The 15,782-nt window shown below is 37.7% G+C and overlaps 2 protein-coding genes across 6 annotated transcripts; one reads left to right on the top strand and one right to left on the bottom strand.

Annotated features, from left to right (window-relative positions):
• Positions 1-2,229: 2,229 nt before the first annotated feature.
• On the top strand, positions 2,230-8,241 carry LOC137739295 (long chain acyl-CoA synthetase 1-like). 2 transcript variants are annotated; one of them, XM_068478847.1, is made up of 20 exons: positions 2,230-2,324; positions 3,808-3,975; positions 4,096-4,159; positions 4,266-4,355; positions 4,462-4,518; positions 4,661-4,709; positions 4,828-4,904; positions 5,014-5,053; positions 5,129-5,223; positions 5,403-5,570; positions 5,682-5,792; positions 5,926-6,013; positions 6,114-6,180; positions 6,254-6,329; positions 6,427-6,544; positions 6,807-7,052; positions 7,147-7,286; positions 7,380-7,562; positions 7,654-7,773; positions 7,878-8,241. In XM_068478847.1, the coding sequence occupies exons 2-20, from the start codon at positions 3,830-3,832 to the stop codon at positions 7,929-7,931; spliced, it is 1,989 nt and encodes a 662-aa protein (XP_068334948.1). In that variant the 5' UTR covers positions 2,230-2,324; positions 3,808-3,829; the 3' UTR covers positions 7,932-8,241. The 2 variants fall into 2 exon arrangements, with proteins under 2 accessions (XP_068334948.1, XP_068334949.1); XM_068478848.1 differs by lacking the exon at positions 2,230-2,324 and having other exon boundaries at positions 3,911-3,975; positions 4,270-4,355.
• A 2,039-nt stretch (positions 8,242-10,280) lies between these two features.
• On the bottom strand, positions 10,281-14,685 carry LOC137740282 (probable pre-mRNA-splicing factor ATP-dependent RNA helicase DEAH2). 4 transcript variants are annotated; one of them, XM_068480134.1, is made up of 7 exons: positions 14,227-14,685; positions 13,120-13,322; positions 11,930-13,014; positions 11,397-11,522; positions 11,068-11,306; positions 10,838-10,956; positions 10,281-10,683 (listed from the first exon to the last, which is right to left on the bottom strand). In XM_068480134.1, exons 1-7 carry the CDS (start codon positions 14,521-14,523, stop codon positions 10,560-10,562), a joined length of 2,193 nt encoding a protein of 730 aa, XP_068336235.1. In that variant the 5' UTR covers positions 14,524-14,685; the 3' UTR covers positions 10,281-10,559. The 4 variants fall into 4 exon arrangements, 3 of the variants coding, with proteins under 3 accessions (XP_068336235.1, XP_068336236.1, XP_068336237.1); XM_068480135.1 differs by lacking the exons at positions 10,281-10,683; positions 10,838-10,956 and having other exon boundaries at positions 11,167-11,306; positions 11,397-11,497; XR_011069158.1 differs by lacking the exons at positions 10,281-10,683; positions 10,838-10,956 and having other exon boundaries at positions 11,259-11,306; positions 11,397-11,622.
• Positions 14,686-15,782: the final 1,097 nt, after the last annotated feature.

The raw sequence follows: 15,782 nt of genomic DNA, 5'->3' as shown, positions 1-15,782 counted from the left end.
TCACACATTGATTTATAACCAACATTTATTCACCCAAAACATAAGGTTAAATCTCATGTTTTTCACCAGATTCCTTCGCATTGCTCATTTTCCCAAACAAAGCTTTTGTCTCCATTATTTAATCTCACTTATTGTATGGCTACATCTAACATCTGGTTAGACTGCCTACGTACCTTAAACAGGGATCAAGCTATTCGTAGTTCACATTAATACTTCAAGCATTCGTATTAATTATATGAAGGTAATATACGTAAATCAATTTAAAAGTGTTGATGGAACTATCAATCATATGTATGATAAAAAGGAAAAGACACTCACTTGGAGTCCACGCTATGATTCTCTAGCGCACGCATCGAGGCATCCCGAATGATTGGTGCTTGTGACCAATTATCGAATCACATCTCAGAACTCTTATCAATAGAATACATAATTCTCGTAAAAGACATCCTCAAAGACATTCTAAAATAGTTCGAGACCCATTGGTCACAAGTCAACCGTCGATTAAAGATCGACGATAGGGTCTGCAACCTTGTATAACTCGACCCGGAAGATCCGCATATCAGATTTCCAATTCGTAACTCCCAAAGATCCACAATATGCTTGTAGAATAACATATTAAAATTTCATTACGATTCAACGGTCGGAGCTCCGCCAATTGCCCAAAACCAAGTGCCGGTTAACATCTATTTTGCTAACTTACAAATCAAATTCGGGAAGATCTGTACGCCGAATTCCCGATCCATAAATTCCTATGATCTTTAAATATTACATATTATAGTGTATCCAAGTTTGGTGACGATCCAACGGTCGGATTGTCGATTTATATTTTTATCAAGTAACGTATCGTAACGAAATTAGGTTCCAACGATCAACCTACGTCATTCAAATACCAAAACTGAATTCAAGACATTTGACATAGCCTAAAAATAGCATTGGCGGCCCACTGGCCACGCGCCGCCGTGGGTGGCTGTCGGCCACCCCGACTAGCCGGAAAATCCAACTATTTCCAAAAATTCTCAAACTTCATAGAAATGAAGATCTCAGTGAGTGGAGCAACTTTCATACCTTCCACGAAGTCCAAAAGTGGACGGAAGAGAGTCAATTTTGCCCACAAAGCCGGCGGTGACTAAAACTTCCCGGCGTCGATTCGTCGTCTACGGTGGACCAATGGGGTCAAGGTTGGTTGGGATTTTCTCCTGGGATGATGGGCTACAAAGTCCAAGTGGTGGCATTGGTCATCGATTTTCCGTTTTGCTAGAAAATCAAAAAGGGTGGCGGGGGCACCATGAGAACCATCAAATTTTGTGGCCTCAAACCGACACATACAGAGGTTAATCAAAGTGGTTCTTGGGTGGATTTTATAGAGAGAAATGAGAGCTTCAAGATGGTGGTGGTGGCGTCGAAAAACTCCATTGGAGTTGGCCGAAATCGGCCTTGGAAGATGGATGGTCGTGGAGGTGTACAGACGGAAAACCCACAGGAAAAGCTGGGAGCTTCCACCCCCCCCTTCTTTTTTTTTTCTTTTTTTTCTCTTTCTGATTTCTGATTGGGCTGATGCCCTTTTCTTCTTTTTCATCTAATTGGTCATTCTTAATCTTTTAACTAACTCTCAATAACCAACTTCAAACGTCCATAACTATACCGTTATAATCCAGACTCGCAAACGGTTTTGGCCTATGCGTTTGCACCAACGAGTACCACGAGGATATGCTAAAAGAATAAGTCATACGTCTCTCTAGATGATGGTCAACATTAGTCAAAATCTTTGCCTCTAGGGCATTTTTGTAAATTCATGAGACGAATTGCAGCAGAAATTAAAGAATTGGAGAAGCAGAGATCTGTTTGGGAGACGAGAAAATGTGAGAAAATACAAGAAAGTATGAAAAAGGGGAAGCGTAGGATCGACGCGCCGTTAGACACCAACGAGGGATACCTTGATAGAAAGTGAAAAAAAACTGAATCTTTCATTTTAATGAATCAGAATCATACATTGAAAGAGTATTTATACATACATCAAATGAGTGCTGACTCAGCACTTTTAACTTAGCAACAACTAGCAAAAGCTGGTCACAAAACTAACTCTAACAATACTAACTAGCTATCAGTAGTAATCTGATGTAGGTGATGTTCATGATTAGTTTGTGAACCTGCAATGCTTCTATCAGATATATTTATTCACCTACATCCTTCCCACCTATTATTTCAACTAACTAATTATTGATGACCCCCATTGCCTTATCTTTCTCTCATAAATATATTTTGAAGCTGCACCGCTCGTGCAGGTGTCTCTCACGCTTCCATACTCCTCCCTCTCCCAGTTCTCTGTTAGTGATTCATCTCTCTCTCTCTCTCTCTCTCTCTCTCTCTCTCTCACACGCGCGCGCGCGCGCGCACAAAAGTATGCAAGTTTAGCCAGTCTTGTGCATGGCTAGCTATGTTTAGGCGTGCATTTCGCTTCATAACGATATATATATATATATGTATGTATTTATAAATAGTTATGTTAAGTAATCTGTATTTAAAATGGTGGTTTTGGGTGGTCTTATGAAATATAAGCTTTGTGTTGTCAACTCTCAGATATTTTTTGTCTGCCAAACTTTGTTTTGTATGTGGCGTCATGTTTGGTTGGATCGGATGCATAATAAATTCCGGTTGTTAGGACTATTAAGTCCTCGTGTTGCTTTACTTTACCCCTCTCCCTGCCCGTCTGCATGTGGTTTTTAATTTTCATTTTAATGAATTCATTGTATTTAAAAAAAAAAAGTCTTTTTATTTTATTTTTATAAATGATAGCATTAATAGTTAAATTGTTAATTGTTAATGGAAATTGTTATTGGTACTCCAACTTCCTTATTCTACACTTCAAACTTTCTATATTTAGAAAGAAAAATACACTTATGAGAAGTGTAGAATGTGATTTTTGGAGTGCCAATAACACTTCCCTTGTTAATTGTTAAAAGGAAGGGGGATCGGTGAAGTTAGCTCTAAACTTAGGTTAAGGGCTAGTTTGGTACTGTGCTTTGAAAAAAAACTGTTTCTGCTGTACTGTGAGAATAAGCAGCTGTGAAATGAAGCACCAAAGTGTTTGGTAACTTTTTTGTAAAAGTGCTTTTGAAAAAAAAAAAAAAAACAGTATTATAATGTTTGATAAACTTTTATGTAAAACAGATGTGAAAAAAAGTTGGTTTTTCAAAGCTGGATTTTGTAGTTTTGTGTTTTTGGCTTTTTTTTTTTCACCCAAAACTCTGAAAAAAAAAACTCAAGCTAAATGTTTACCAAATATAAAAAAAGCTCCCAATTTTTTTTATAGCCACTTTTTTCAGAATCACCTCAGTACCAAACTAATGCTAAGCTGCTCAAAAGTCTTTCCTCAAATTCTTTCTTTCTATTTATTTACTTTTATTTTGGTTTTAATTTTTTGGTTGGTGAAGTTATAGCTAGCCATAATCTTTTGTTTCCCTGTACATTCGCCTCACTCTGCTAAAAAAACCGTAATCAAAGTCGTGCAACTTAGTTAGTTGTACTTTTGTTTTACCAAAAAATAAAGATTGATCTTAGTTTACTATTCTGAAGTTTTTTTTAATTTTTAATATTTGGTACATAAAATTTTTTTCGTCTTAAATTTTGTTTGGACTTCTTGAAGTTTTTTGTTCTTTGATTAGAATGATATTACTACTCTAAGCTACGATTATGGGGAAGAGAAGTGTTTGAACTTAGAGACCTTGGCTTATTTTCACACATAAGTTCACATCACGTATGGTACTTTGTGTCTGGACTTTTCGGCTGACTGTTAACTCATACGTCCAGGGTTCTTGAAAACCAAAAAGGAATGAAGATTTTCTCAGTTGCAGTGGAGGAAGGAAGAGAAGGCGAGGATGGCAAGCCTTCACTCGGTCCAGTGTACCGTAATTTACTCGCCCAAAATGATTTTCCTCCGCCTGATCGCCAAATTAATTCATCTTGGGACCTCTTTAGGTGCTTTCAATTCTCTACCAATAGTATGTCAGATTTACTTGAACGTGTGTAATTTGATTAGACTCTTACTGCATTAGTTACCTTCTAATAGTTCATTTCTTTGACAATCTTGATGCGCAGTCTATCTGTCCAGAAGTATCCTGGAAATCGAATGCTTGGCTGGCGTAAAATGGTTGATGGGAAGGTGAAGTACATTATAAAGTTTTTAAGTAATGCACTGATAATTTACCATCACATCCAGTAAAAAATGGAAACTGAGTTTTGACTTTATTACTGTGTATGCTCTTTAGCCAGGGCCTTACACTTGGAAAACATACAAGGAGGTTTATGACGAAGTTCTGGATGTTGGTTCTGCATTGCGATTATCCGGTGTTGAACCTGTAAGTTCACATAATATAATTCAAGGGGATTGCAATTTGAGTAGTCAATGGTTGTTGATTTTGGAAACTGAAACTAGTCTCATTTTTGGATTTGACGACGGAATAGGGTTCCCGGGTTGGGATTTATGGTGCAAATTGTCCTCAGTGGATTATGGCAATGGAGGTTGGTGTTTGGTTTCGTCTTCAATCTCTTTTTTCATTTGTTAATTTCTTATATATGTGTGTATGTATATTTATGTTTTATTCATTATGATTGATTTGTATGATCAACCATGTGATGATCAACTTGTTTAAATTTTCTGTAGGCTTGTAATGCTCACAGTTTGATTTGCGTGCCTCTCTACGATACCCTTGGTAATTAATATTCGTAAATAATCACAGTGATTCTTTTTACTTGATGTTTGGAGGGGTTCATTAATGTCAAGAGATTTAGTTGAACTTCTCTCAAGTGATCAGGAATGTGTTGATGCAGGTCCAGGAGCTGTAAACTTTATTATAGATCACGCAGAGCTTGAGGTTGTTTTTGTCCAAGATAAGAAAGTGAAAGAAGTGAGAAACAAATATCTCGATCTGCATTTTTATCAAATCTTATATTCCACATATTCATTTTCACAAGCACTAGATGGTTCTGATTTGATACAATTTCTTTACCTTGCAGCTACTGAAACCTGATTCTACATCTTCTAAACGAATAAAAGGTGAGAATGACTGGATTAGTTCATGTTCCCTACATCTGCTCAAAGACCTTGTGCTGAGTTTGTTTGTGTTTACAGTTATGGTCTGCTTCAGTTCAATGACGGATGAAGAGAAGAACAAATCAGTGCAGATTGGGATAAAACCGTACTCATGGAATGAGTTCACGGAGATGGTTGGTTTCTCTATGTTAACCAGCATAACTATTTTTTTTTCTTTTTCTTTTGTGTGTTTCATAGCAAGGAATGAACCCTTGCACTATTTTGAAATAGACCAATACTAGCAATGTTTTCTTTTTAATTGCTACTCCTTTCGCTTTTTCACCCAGTTACGAATAGAGTTTTTTGTTTTCAGGGTAAACAAAATCCGTCGGAGATTGTTCCACCAACGACAGATAATATCGCTGGCATTATGTACACAAGCGGCACCAGCGGAGATCCTAAAGGAGTCGTGATAACACATGAAAATGTTGCATATGGAGTGAGAGGGATTGATCTCTTTATGGAACAATTTGAAGACAAGGTAAGTATGTGTTACCATTTCCTGTGTTTTTCAAGGGGTACCTAATTACCTTGTTAGTTCATAATAATTTCTCTTATACTGACTTGTGCATTAATTTATGATGTTGAGTAGATGACAGGGGATGATGTCTATCTATCTTTCCTTCCCTTGGCTCATATCCTTGACCGTGTGATTGAGGAGTATTTTTTCCGCAATGGTGCTGCTGTTGGCTACTATCATGGGGTATGCTACCTGAGTTTTTTGTATCTTGTTGGGAGATTATAAAACACATCCTTCATATATCATCGTAACGAAAAATCCAACCATAAACTTCCCAACTCTGTTAATTATATTGGCATTGATTTTCTAATTGAAGGATCTTAATGCACTGAGGGATGACATGGTGGAGTTAAAGCCAACGCTTCTTGCTGGGGTACCTCGAGTTTTCGAAAAAATACATGAAGGCAGGAAAAAGTTTTGCTTTTCTATCCGTCTGCAGAATTAAACTACACATTTTTGCGGATTTCAGATATGCGTAATGATTCAAACTCACCTGTATTTCAGGTATAAAGAAAGCAGTGCTAGAGCTTAATCCAAGAAGAAGGAAGATTTTTGACATTCTCTACAAATAGTAAGTAGGCCTTCAACTTTATTAATTGTACATCACTTATGTTTGAAGCTAACATCTTTCTTTTGTTATACAGCAAACTTGCTTGGATGAATAGGGGGTATAAAAACAAATACGCATCGCCCATAGCGGATCTGTTGGCCTTCAGAAAGGTTGTATTTTTATTTTTCATCTGATTAATAACTTTTATTTCAAAGGGAAATACCCGCACACAACAATAGTCTTACCTGATGTTGTTAACGTTTTTAGGTCAAAGCTAGGTTGGGTGGTCAACTTCGACTTATAATATCTGGAGGTGCACCCTTGAGCTCTGAGATCGAAGAATTCTTGCGAGTTACCTGCTGCGCATTCGTAGTCACAGGCTATGGTAAAGAACTCTGTTTTTAGCATTAAACAGTATTTATGTAAATTAAGCATACATAAATCTACTACCCTTTAGATTAAGTTGTAAATCCCTTTCTAAGAAGAAATTTAGCTAAGTTAATCTCCTTGGTAATATTAGCTAGAATAAGTCCCAGTTAGTGTATAGGATAATGTAGTGAATATATCTTGTTTGGACATATCTAGCTAGATAGGAATACGGGGACTTTAGCTCAAGTAATTAAGAGCGTTGTGGATAATTCTTTCAGGGTTGACAGAAACTATTGGACCGACAACTCTCGGCTTTCCTGACGAAATGTGCATGGTTGGTGCTGTTGGCACTGTATCTGTATACAATGAGATGCGCCTCGAGGAGGTTCCGGAAATGGGATATAATCCACTTGGGGATCATCCGTGTGGTGAGATATGTGTGAGAGGGAAGACTGTTTTTGCTGGCTACTACAAAAATCCTGAATTAACAAGAGAGGCCATCAAAGATGGCTGGTTCCACACAGGTTAATTAATTTAATGATCATAATTAATCCTTTTCCAGTAATATAATTTGATTGAAAAAATAAATGTATTGATGGGGCATACAATATTTCTCAGGTGACATAGGGGAAATACTTCCAAACGGAGTCATCAAGGTTATCGATAGGAAGAAGAATCTTATCAAACTCTCACAAGGAGAGTATGTTGCACTCGAGTACTTGGAAAATGTTTATGGCATTGCTTCTATTATTGAAGATGTAAGCATCTAATTCTTTACATGTATGTTTCATGAGCTTATATATGCTAATGTGCTGTTCGATGAGGCTGTTTTCTTCTTCCTTTTTTTGAAGATTTGGGTCTACGGAAACAGCTTCAAGTCGATGATTGTTGCAGTGGTGGTACCGGAAGAAGAAACCGCCAAGAAGTGGGCTTATTTGAACGGTCACATGGGTTCCTTTTCGGATCTTTGTTCTCTTGATCAGCTAAAAGATCACATTATGGCTGAGCTTAAGTTGATAGCTGAGAGGAACAAGGTAATTATAAGAATCTTAATTAATTAAAAACTAAACCAATATTTTCGAGATGGGGTGTCTGATTAGTGTCTTTTGATTTGTTCTCAAATAGCTGAGTGGCTTTCAATATATCAAAGGAATCATCATAGAACCTCGGCCCTTCGACGTGGAAAGAGACTTGGTGACTGCAACATTGAAGAAGAAACGAAATCACTTGCTCAAGTATTACCAGGTATATATACTGCATTTATGTTCCCTATTTCGCACTTGCGAAATTACAGTTAATTGCTAATTACCAAGTGCAAAGCAACTGACAACGAAGCATTTTACGTGCAGGTTCAAATTGATCAACTCTACAATACCCTGGATGGACGAAAATTTAGTAATTAACGTCGTGGACTTGTTGAAATCAGTAGGGAGGCATGTGTGTGGCGGTTCTCCGAGTGTCATGACCACCAGTATAATATAGGAGCTCCATATACATAAACATATATATATATATATATATATATATATGTATATGTAGATGTGTGTGTGTATGTGTGTGGGTACGTGTGTTTATGTATGATGTATGCATACCGAACTGCTGATGGCATTTTAGTTAGTTTCAATCCTGTTGTGTTGGAGTGAATTAATTTTTTTAATAATGCGTTGATCATGAACTTGGATGCTACTTGTTACGTAATTTCGTGTTCTTCGAGCCTTCGTTGTTACGCTATAATATTGTCAGAATGTTACTGCAGTTATGCAAAACTCATCTCAACTTTACAACTCTACAACTGCTTCCTCTACCTGACTCCAGTTTCAGTACTAAGTCCTAATTTGGTACTGAGATGAATTTGAAAAAAGTGGCTATAAAAAAAAGTTACATCTTTTTTATGTTTGATAAACATTCAGCTTCAGCTTTTTCACAGTTTTGGGTGAAAAAAAGCCAAAAACACAAAGCTTCAAAACTCATCTTTGAAAAACCAGCTTTTTTTCACATTTGTTTTACATAAAAGTTTATCAAACACTATAATACTGCTTTTTTTTTTATTTAAAAAAAGCACTTTTACAAAAAAGTTTACCAAACACTCTGCTGCTTTATTTTACAGCTGTTTATTCTTACAGCATAGTAGAAGCATTTTTTTTTTCAAAGCATAGCAATATCAAACCAACCCTAAATGCATTGTTTTGTTTTTGAGCACCTCCAATGGGAGTTGGGCCTTCCACCACAACTAAAAGTTATAAAGGACACCTTTAGACTTCAAGGGGATTTTTGGATCCCTAAATGATACAGCCTAGTTGTTTGTTTTGACTTGATCTAACTTCATGTTATCGTAAATTATTTTTCTAAACATTTCCACAAAAAATTTAATTTCGACACCAAATTATTTTTATTTTTATTTTTTAAAAATGAGTGCAACAATGACTATATATATTGGCATACGGTATATGCCATAACTCATGTTATGGTCAATTATTTTTTATCAAGATAAGACTTCACCTTTCTATAATGCTTTCATTAGATTCTCTCATCATCAATCTCATCTATCAGATTATTATCTATCAATCTGTCATTTCTAATTAAAATTATATGAACATATCCAAATATGAGGACTACAAATAATCTTGAATTGTATACTATCGTCTTCTAGTTTATATGGACTATTTCACTACCGTATCACAGTGTTACCGTCACATATAATAATGTGTGAACCTTATTACTTCAACATGTTGCGTGATGTTATGGTGACATGCACTACTTTTCACCTCATGTTAAGTTCATAAAACTCGGAGTACATATGTACGTGGAGAAGTTCTTCTGAAAATATTAGCTAACGGAATTGGATCCTCTCCAAGGCAAAGCCTCAGGATCCTCCTGACCGGACAATACGGGCCATAAATCCAATGGTTACAATTATTATAACTTTTATAAGAACCTCTGTTTTAGCCATTGGATTTTGATCCAACGGTCCGTGTTGTCCGGTCAGAAGAATCCCGAGGCTTTGCCTCGGAGAGGATCCAATTCCTTAGCTGACAAACTACCGCCAGCTTTATACGCTTCCGACAGCCAGTTTCCCTGCATCCCGTAACATTCTGTCATGTAACAGAATGATTGCAGAGTACGTGAGGAATGACCAAGCGCCAATTGCACAGGACCTGTTCGATCAAAAGCTCGTGAGAGACGTCGTTTCGTGGAACACCATGTTGTTGGGGTTGCAGAAAGCCAAAAACCCACACGGAGTTAATCGATGTTTCTTGCAAGTGAGAAGAGGATTAACAAAGCTCGGTCTGTTTTCGACAAGATGAGCGAAAAGAATGTGGTTTCATGGACTCAAGGACTCGGCCAAATCATTTTTCAATTTCAACCTCGCTTGTTGATATGTACGCGAAATGCGGAGATATTGGCACGGCACTTTGCACTATCAGATCAATTAACGTTTGTGAACGCATTATCGGCTTGGTGCATGTGGCTTGCATTCAAGTTTCGAACTTGGCGACTTAGCTGCTAAAGAAATTGACAAACTGGGACATGCCCATCCTGCAAGTTGTTCGACGCTTTCAAAGATTCACAGCGAAAGAGGTGTATGGAACAGCATCCAAGAGTTTAGGAAGACGATGGAAGAGAGGCACACGAAAGCAGAACGCTGGTAGCTGGGTCGAATCTCTACATGGAATGAGATGAACAAACACAAGAAATTGACCAAAAACATACTGAATTACAAGGTCCAATTTACACTACCACAACATTTATGCTTGGAAATTAGATTTTCAATGGTCATGAATCAAATAATAACCTCGTGTTACACTTTAATCAAATGTTAAAACTGCCACTAAATCATGAATACCATAAAGGCCATCACATCCAAGATCATTCAGGAAATGGTACAGAAACAATGCAAGGCCTTTTCCCAATTACAGTGACAACTGAGATGCTCGGAGACGCAAAATGCTGAAATATGCTAACTTCGACCAGCTCTCAATAATTGCTCCTTACAATAATCTGCACATTCCGAAGAATCGGGGTTAAGAACTTCATCTTCTGTTTTTGTTCTCATCCTTGTCCTCCCGCTTCCTGTATAGCTTCTCAAGAACACGCTTGGCCTCACACTGAGGAAAATTCACCAAATCATAGTAGTGGGGTGCTATATCGATTAGCCTGTAAACATGTAATATTTGGGAGTTTAGAAACAGACAAACTCACGAGGGCATGACACAATTTAGATTCACCTTAATAAATGCGTATTTTGAAGGGAGAGAGAGAGAGAGAGAGAGAGAGAGAGAGAGAGAGAGAGATAGAGAGAGAGACTGACCACTCCCCACGAATATCCATCACTGTACGGATAAAATTCCTGCTTGTCAAAACGTACTCATTGTAAATCACCCATTCTGGCTTGTGATCCAAGCAATTCGATGGATGCAAATGTACCACCTGCAAATTAAGATAATAATACATATCAGGAGCAAGTACAAACACTGTGACAAGGCAAAAAAGGGGAATAATAGATGGCCTATATGGAAAGTAAAGAATAATTTTATGTACTTGGCTATCTTTCACTGTCAGATAGTGGCCAGTGCGTTCCAGGTGAGCCACTTGCATGAAATATCCAGCTAGCATGGCCTTTCTTATGTTGATGTAGTAGTCACGACTATTGAACTCAGTACTGCATAGCTTGAGGTTAAATCGGGCCATAATGCGCACTAGCTGCTGCCTGACATTGTCTGCGGACTTCAATGCCCTCTGATTGACAAAGTTCTCATAGCACCACGACGGATCCTCATCTACACCATTAAAATTAAGACTTTAATATGACAACCCACCGGATGATCAACTTCAAATCAGTAATGAAATAATCAGATAAATGTACTTACTATTTTGCTTGTATGCATGATACACGTTCAGAAGCGTGAGATGATCTCCATCAATGTGCCCGAACCTAGCTTTTGCTTCGTCAGCAGCTTTTTGAGCCTCCCTAGGCCGGACAAAGCAATTGGGTACTAAGAAATAAATTGGTTATCACAGACGAGGCCCATGGAACGTTAGCAGATGCATAGAGGCGAGACGACACCATTTGCTTCATGAGATAATACTGAGAAACTGCAACTATATGCATCAGCACTTACTTAAAAATCCATAGGGACAAGCCAACCGGGGGCATGGAACCTAGACAAGACAGTTGCTGATGACAACCTAATATGACACATTACCACTTCAACCACATGCATAAGCATTTGCATGCAGATGTAGCAGTTAGGACAGTGTGTGCACAAAAGAAAATGTCTGTACACATAACAGACTCAAAGGCACAGAATCAAGAATCATGCAGCCCGACTTATCTACTTGATGTAGATAAGAATCAAGACACACAACTGAGAAAGCAATGACAAAATAGAAAATAGAGTACCTGAAAGCATGGCAGATATTGACAAAATTTCATTTGAGCAGCTGAACTCAGGGCTGACTACAAGCATCTTTGACATCTGAGGATCCAACGGGAACTCACTCATAATCTCCCCCAGCTTGGTCAAGTTACCATCATCATCCAATGCTCCCAAATAATTCAAGACCTCTAGTGCTCTCATCAGTGTCTCGGGAGCAGGGGGATCCATAAAATCAAAATGAACCAGATCATCTATTCCTAATTTCTTCAAAGTAAGAACTGTATTTGCAAGGTTGGATCTCAATATTTCTGGATAAGTTTGTGGTTGAAGATCATTCTGGAAACTTTTCTCAGTATAAAGTCTGAAACATTTTCCTGGCTGAGTTCTTCCAGCACGACCTGACCTCTGATGTGCACTTGCCTTGGAAATTGGCGATACCAACAATGATTCAACACGCACTCTTGGGTTATAGACTTGTTGTTTAGCAAATCCAGGATCAATAACATAAACAATTCCATCAATAGTCAGAGAAGTTTCTGCAATGTTTGTGGACACCACAATCTTCCTTCCAGGAATTCCACCTTCTTTTACAGGAGGAGGAGCAGGATCAAATATTTTCTGCTGCATAGCTGGAGGTAGAGTTGAATACAGAGGCACCACTTTCACAGGACCAACCTGGTCACCCAGATTTCCAATTTCCTTGTTAATTTTGCGGCATGCATCTTCTATCTCCTCCTCTCCCGTTAGAAAAACAAGTATATCTCCTGGGGTCTCATACATATGAATCTGCACAACTGTTCGAATCGCTGCTTCCAGATAATCCCTTTCAGGTTCCTCAGTGTAAAAAATTTCCACTGGATGAAGCCTTCCAGGAACTTTCATGAGTGGCGCACCGCTGAAATAGCCCTGAAACTTTTCAGCTTCAAGTGTAGCACTCATCACTACCACCTTCAAGTCAGGTCTGTTTCTCAACACTTCCTTCAACAGCCCAAATAGAACATCTGTTGCTAAAGTTCTTTCATGAGCTTCATCAAGAATTATCACGCTGTATCTTTCTAATAGTGGATCAGTCATTGCTTCTCTTAAAAGCATTCCATCAGTTAGATACCTGCCACACAAAATATGCATATTATGTAAGTAACTTATCAATGACTCCCTAAAAGAGTACAAATGATAAAGCAATAAAAATGAACAGAAAAGATGTTGAGCTTACTTCAACACAGTTCTGGAACTGCTGCAGTCTTCAAAACGGATGCTATAACCGACCTCTTCTCCAATGGTTACATCCATCTCTTCAGCAACACGACGGGATACTGACATTGCAGCCACTCTACGGGGTTGGGTACATGCAACCATCATCTTCTTGCGTTTATCTGAAGATTCTGAATCGACAGCTTCCAAAACAAATTGAGGAATCTGTAAAAGTGGATAGAGAAGTGCCATGGTTAGACGATTTCAACAATTCTCATTCTTTACATGATCTTCATCAAGAAAAATATAGGGGAGAAGATAAAAATCAACTCACAATCAACTTTCTAATAGGTTCATAGAGCATAATATATGATATATAAAGCCTAATCTCATAATCATCCAGATTCTGTGTTGTGGTATCTCCTGGAAGATGGGGAAAGCATGGCTAGGCCCCATCTAGTTCTAGCATAGTTTTTGGCTCTGGCCCTAAACTTACCAGAATCGCTAAATTTCCTGTAGGCAAGTCCTAGTTGTGTTGTGAAAGTGGCACGCATTATGAAGTTCAACCAGGTCCTTTTTATTTATAACCGGCCTACAAAGATTCCAACCTTTACGTTCAAATAAGTTAACAGGATTGCCGTAATGATATTAGGGTAAAAGAGCACCCTCGGGCCAAGGGTGAAAAATGTGGTTCAGAAAAAAGGTATATCAGGTAATATCGACCGTCAATAGAGAATTAATTCCCATATGCATCGTTACGGTGTAAAACATAAGACTGCTATTTAAGCTCAACCACTGTTGCATAGCATGACAACTGACATTTAAAAAGCAACCCTCAAATCATTCGGACTACAAGGGTTTTAAATATATCACTGTATTCTTCTCTCTCAACACTACAAAAGCTACTATTATTTCAAATTCACAATACGTGTATTTTTCTTGTTAAATATAGAAAGTTTGGAACTTTGAAATGCCAATAACAATTCCCTAATTAAAAATCAAATACCTATCGCAATTTGCGAAAAATCAAAATATGCATTACCAAGTTCGAAATTTTCATTCAGCTTCCATTATCTATTTCATGCTACAAAATACACGAAAAGTACAGTAAAAGTTTGAAGAAACGAACCTGCGTGGTTTTACCACTACCAGTCTCACCGACCAAAATAAGAGACTGGCTGGCTTTGAGAGCCTGCAAGAACTCCTCTTTCTGGTGCCAAACCGGCAACGTCTTCCTCTTCTCAAGAATCTCATAGTACCTCTGCGAGTACGGCTTTCCCGTCCACCGATTGATCATACTGCTCACAGCGTTTTGGTTGGCAGCAGCTCCGCCGTCGCCGTTCGATTTGCTCATCTTCGCCAATGAGATGGAGGTCTCGTCCACCACGTCGAACAAGCTCACCTTCCTCTTCCTCTCCGTATCCATCAATAAAAAAACCTAACGGAAAACCCCCAAAATCCTAACTTGGATCCTAACGAAGTCGGATAGGATCCGAATAGAGAGGTTTTCCTTTCAATTTTATTAATTAGCCCTAAATTTCGTAAACACTAGAAGATAGAAGAAGATTGAGAAATTTGGGAGGGAGGCTATTGCGCAATTAATATATATATATATATATATATATATATATATATATATATATATATTATAGGAGGTGAAGTTTTCAGAATTACGATTGTGCCCGTCCCACCCTTTTTGTTGTAGACCAGTAAAAGAAGATCTTACCATTTCAATTAAGGAGTGTCATTGGCATTTCAAAAATTTCATTTTATACTTTTCACAAGTATATTTATCTTTTTAAATATAAAAAATTTGAAATGTAAAATGAGATTTTTGAACTACCAATAACAATTCTCTTTCAATTTAGTCCGGCGTTAAGTGAGACTGTAGGAGGCCCAATAACTGCATTCATAATACCGAGAAAGGCCCAATCAACGTTTGATGTTAGAGAAATCCTGTTTACACTTTGGAATTGGAATGTGAATAATTTTTTATTCTTGCATTTTATGCGTTTATTAAATTTGGTATGGAATTAATATACGGATGAACTTTATTCTGCGTTATTTACATTACATGTCAGAAATCGGAAAATTGTAAAAAAAAAAAATTTGAAATCCGTAATCAAATACCTAAAATTTAATAATCAGATTAACTAGTAAAAAGATCAATGATGAGGACAAGGTGATCCGATTCCATTTCCTTACTTCCCATATTTCTAAATTATTTGATTTCTTCAAATTTCCCGTTTGAGTTAAGTAAACATGCCTTTAAAACCAATTTTTCAACACTTAAATTTTCTCAGTCCTGAGTTTATATTTCTTTGGACACCCAAATACATTTAAGAATATACTAAAACTATCCTTTCAATTTGTTTTGGTATAGTTCATTTTGTTAACTTGAAACTTTAGGGGAAATTTGAAAAATTAAGAAGGAAAAGGATTGTGACGGTTGAGCTACCTCAGCCCTCCGATCGGCAGTGCCCGCCACTCCCTCCACAATTGAGCCCATACCTCACTCTACTATTTATCTCTTCCCCATTTACAACTTCACACGGAGTATTTGTGTTATTGGAAGATGGACTAGCCGGTGGTGTTATGCAAGGAAGGAGGTGTACACGTGTTGAGAGTATGGATCTCACATCGAATAAAGAAAATACTTTGCGTTTGCTTATAAGTAGTAGGGCT

The sequence above is a fragment of the Pyrus communis genome, chromosome 7 (genome assembly GCF_963583255.1).
Source record: "Pyrus communis chromosome 7, drPyrComm1.1, whole genome shotgun sequence".
Classification (NCBI taxonomy): Eukaryota; Viridiplantae; Streptophyta; class Magnoliopsida; order Rosales; family Rosaceae; genus Pyrus; species Pyrus communis.
This window is presented reverse-complemented; position numbering and strand designations above follow the sequence as displayed.

Coding starts and splice junctions, on each gene's coding strand:
- LOC137739295 (XM_068478847.1), top strand. CDS start 3,830: ATGAAGATTTTCTCAGTTGCAGTGGAGGAAGGAAGAGAAGGCGAGGAT. Junction 5,571..5,681: donor TGGAACAATTTGAAGACAAG/GTAAGTATGTGT, acceptor GATGTTGAGTAG/ATGACAGGGGATGATGTCTA. Junction 7,563..7,653: donor TGATAGCTGAGAGGAACAAG/GTAATTATAAGA, acceptor GTTCTCAAATAG/CTGAGTGGCTTTCAATATAT.
- LOC137740282 (XM_068480134.1), bottom strand. CDS start 14,523: ATGGATACGGAGAGGAAGAGGAAGGTGAGCTTGTTCGACGTGGTGGAC. Junction 13,323..14,226: donor GTAGTGGTAAAACCACGCAG/GTTCGTTTCTTC, acceptor CCACTTTTACAG/ATTCCTCAATTTGTTTTGGA. Junction 11,307..11,396: donor TCATGCATACAAGCAAAATA/GTAAGTACATTT, acceptor TTAATGGTGTAG/ATGAGGATCCGTCGTGGTGC.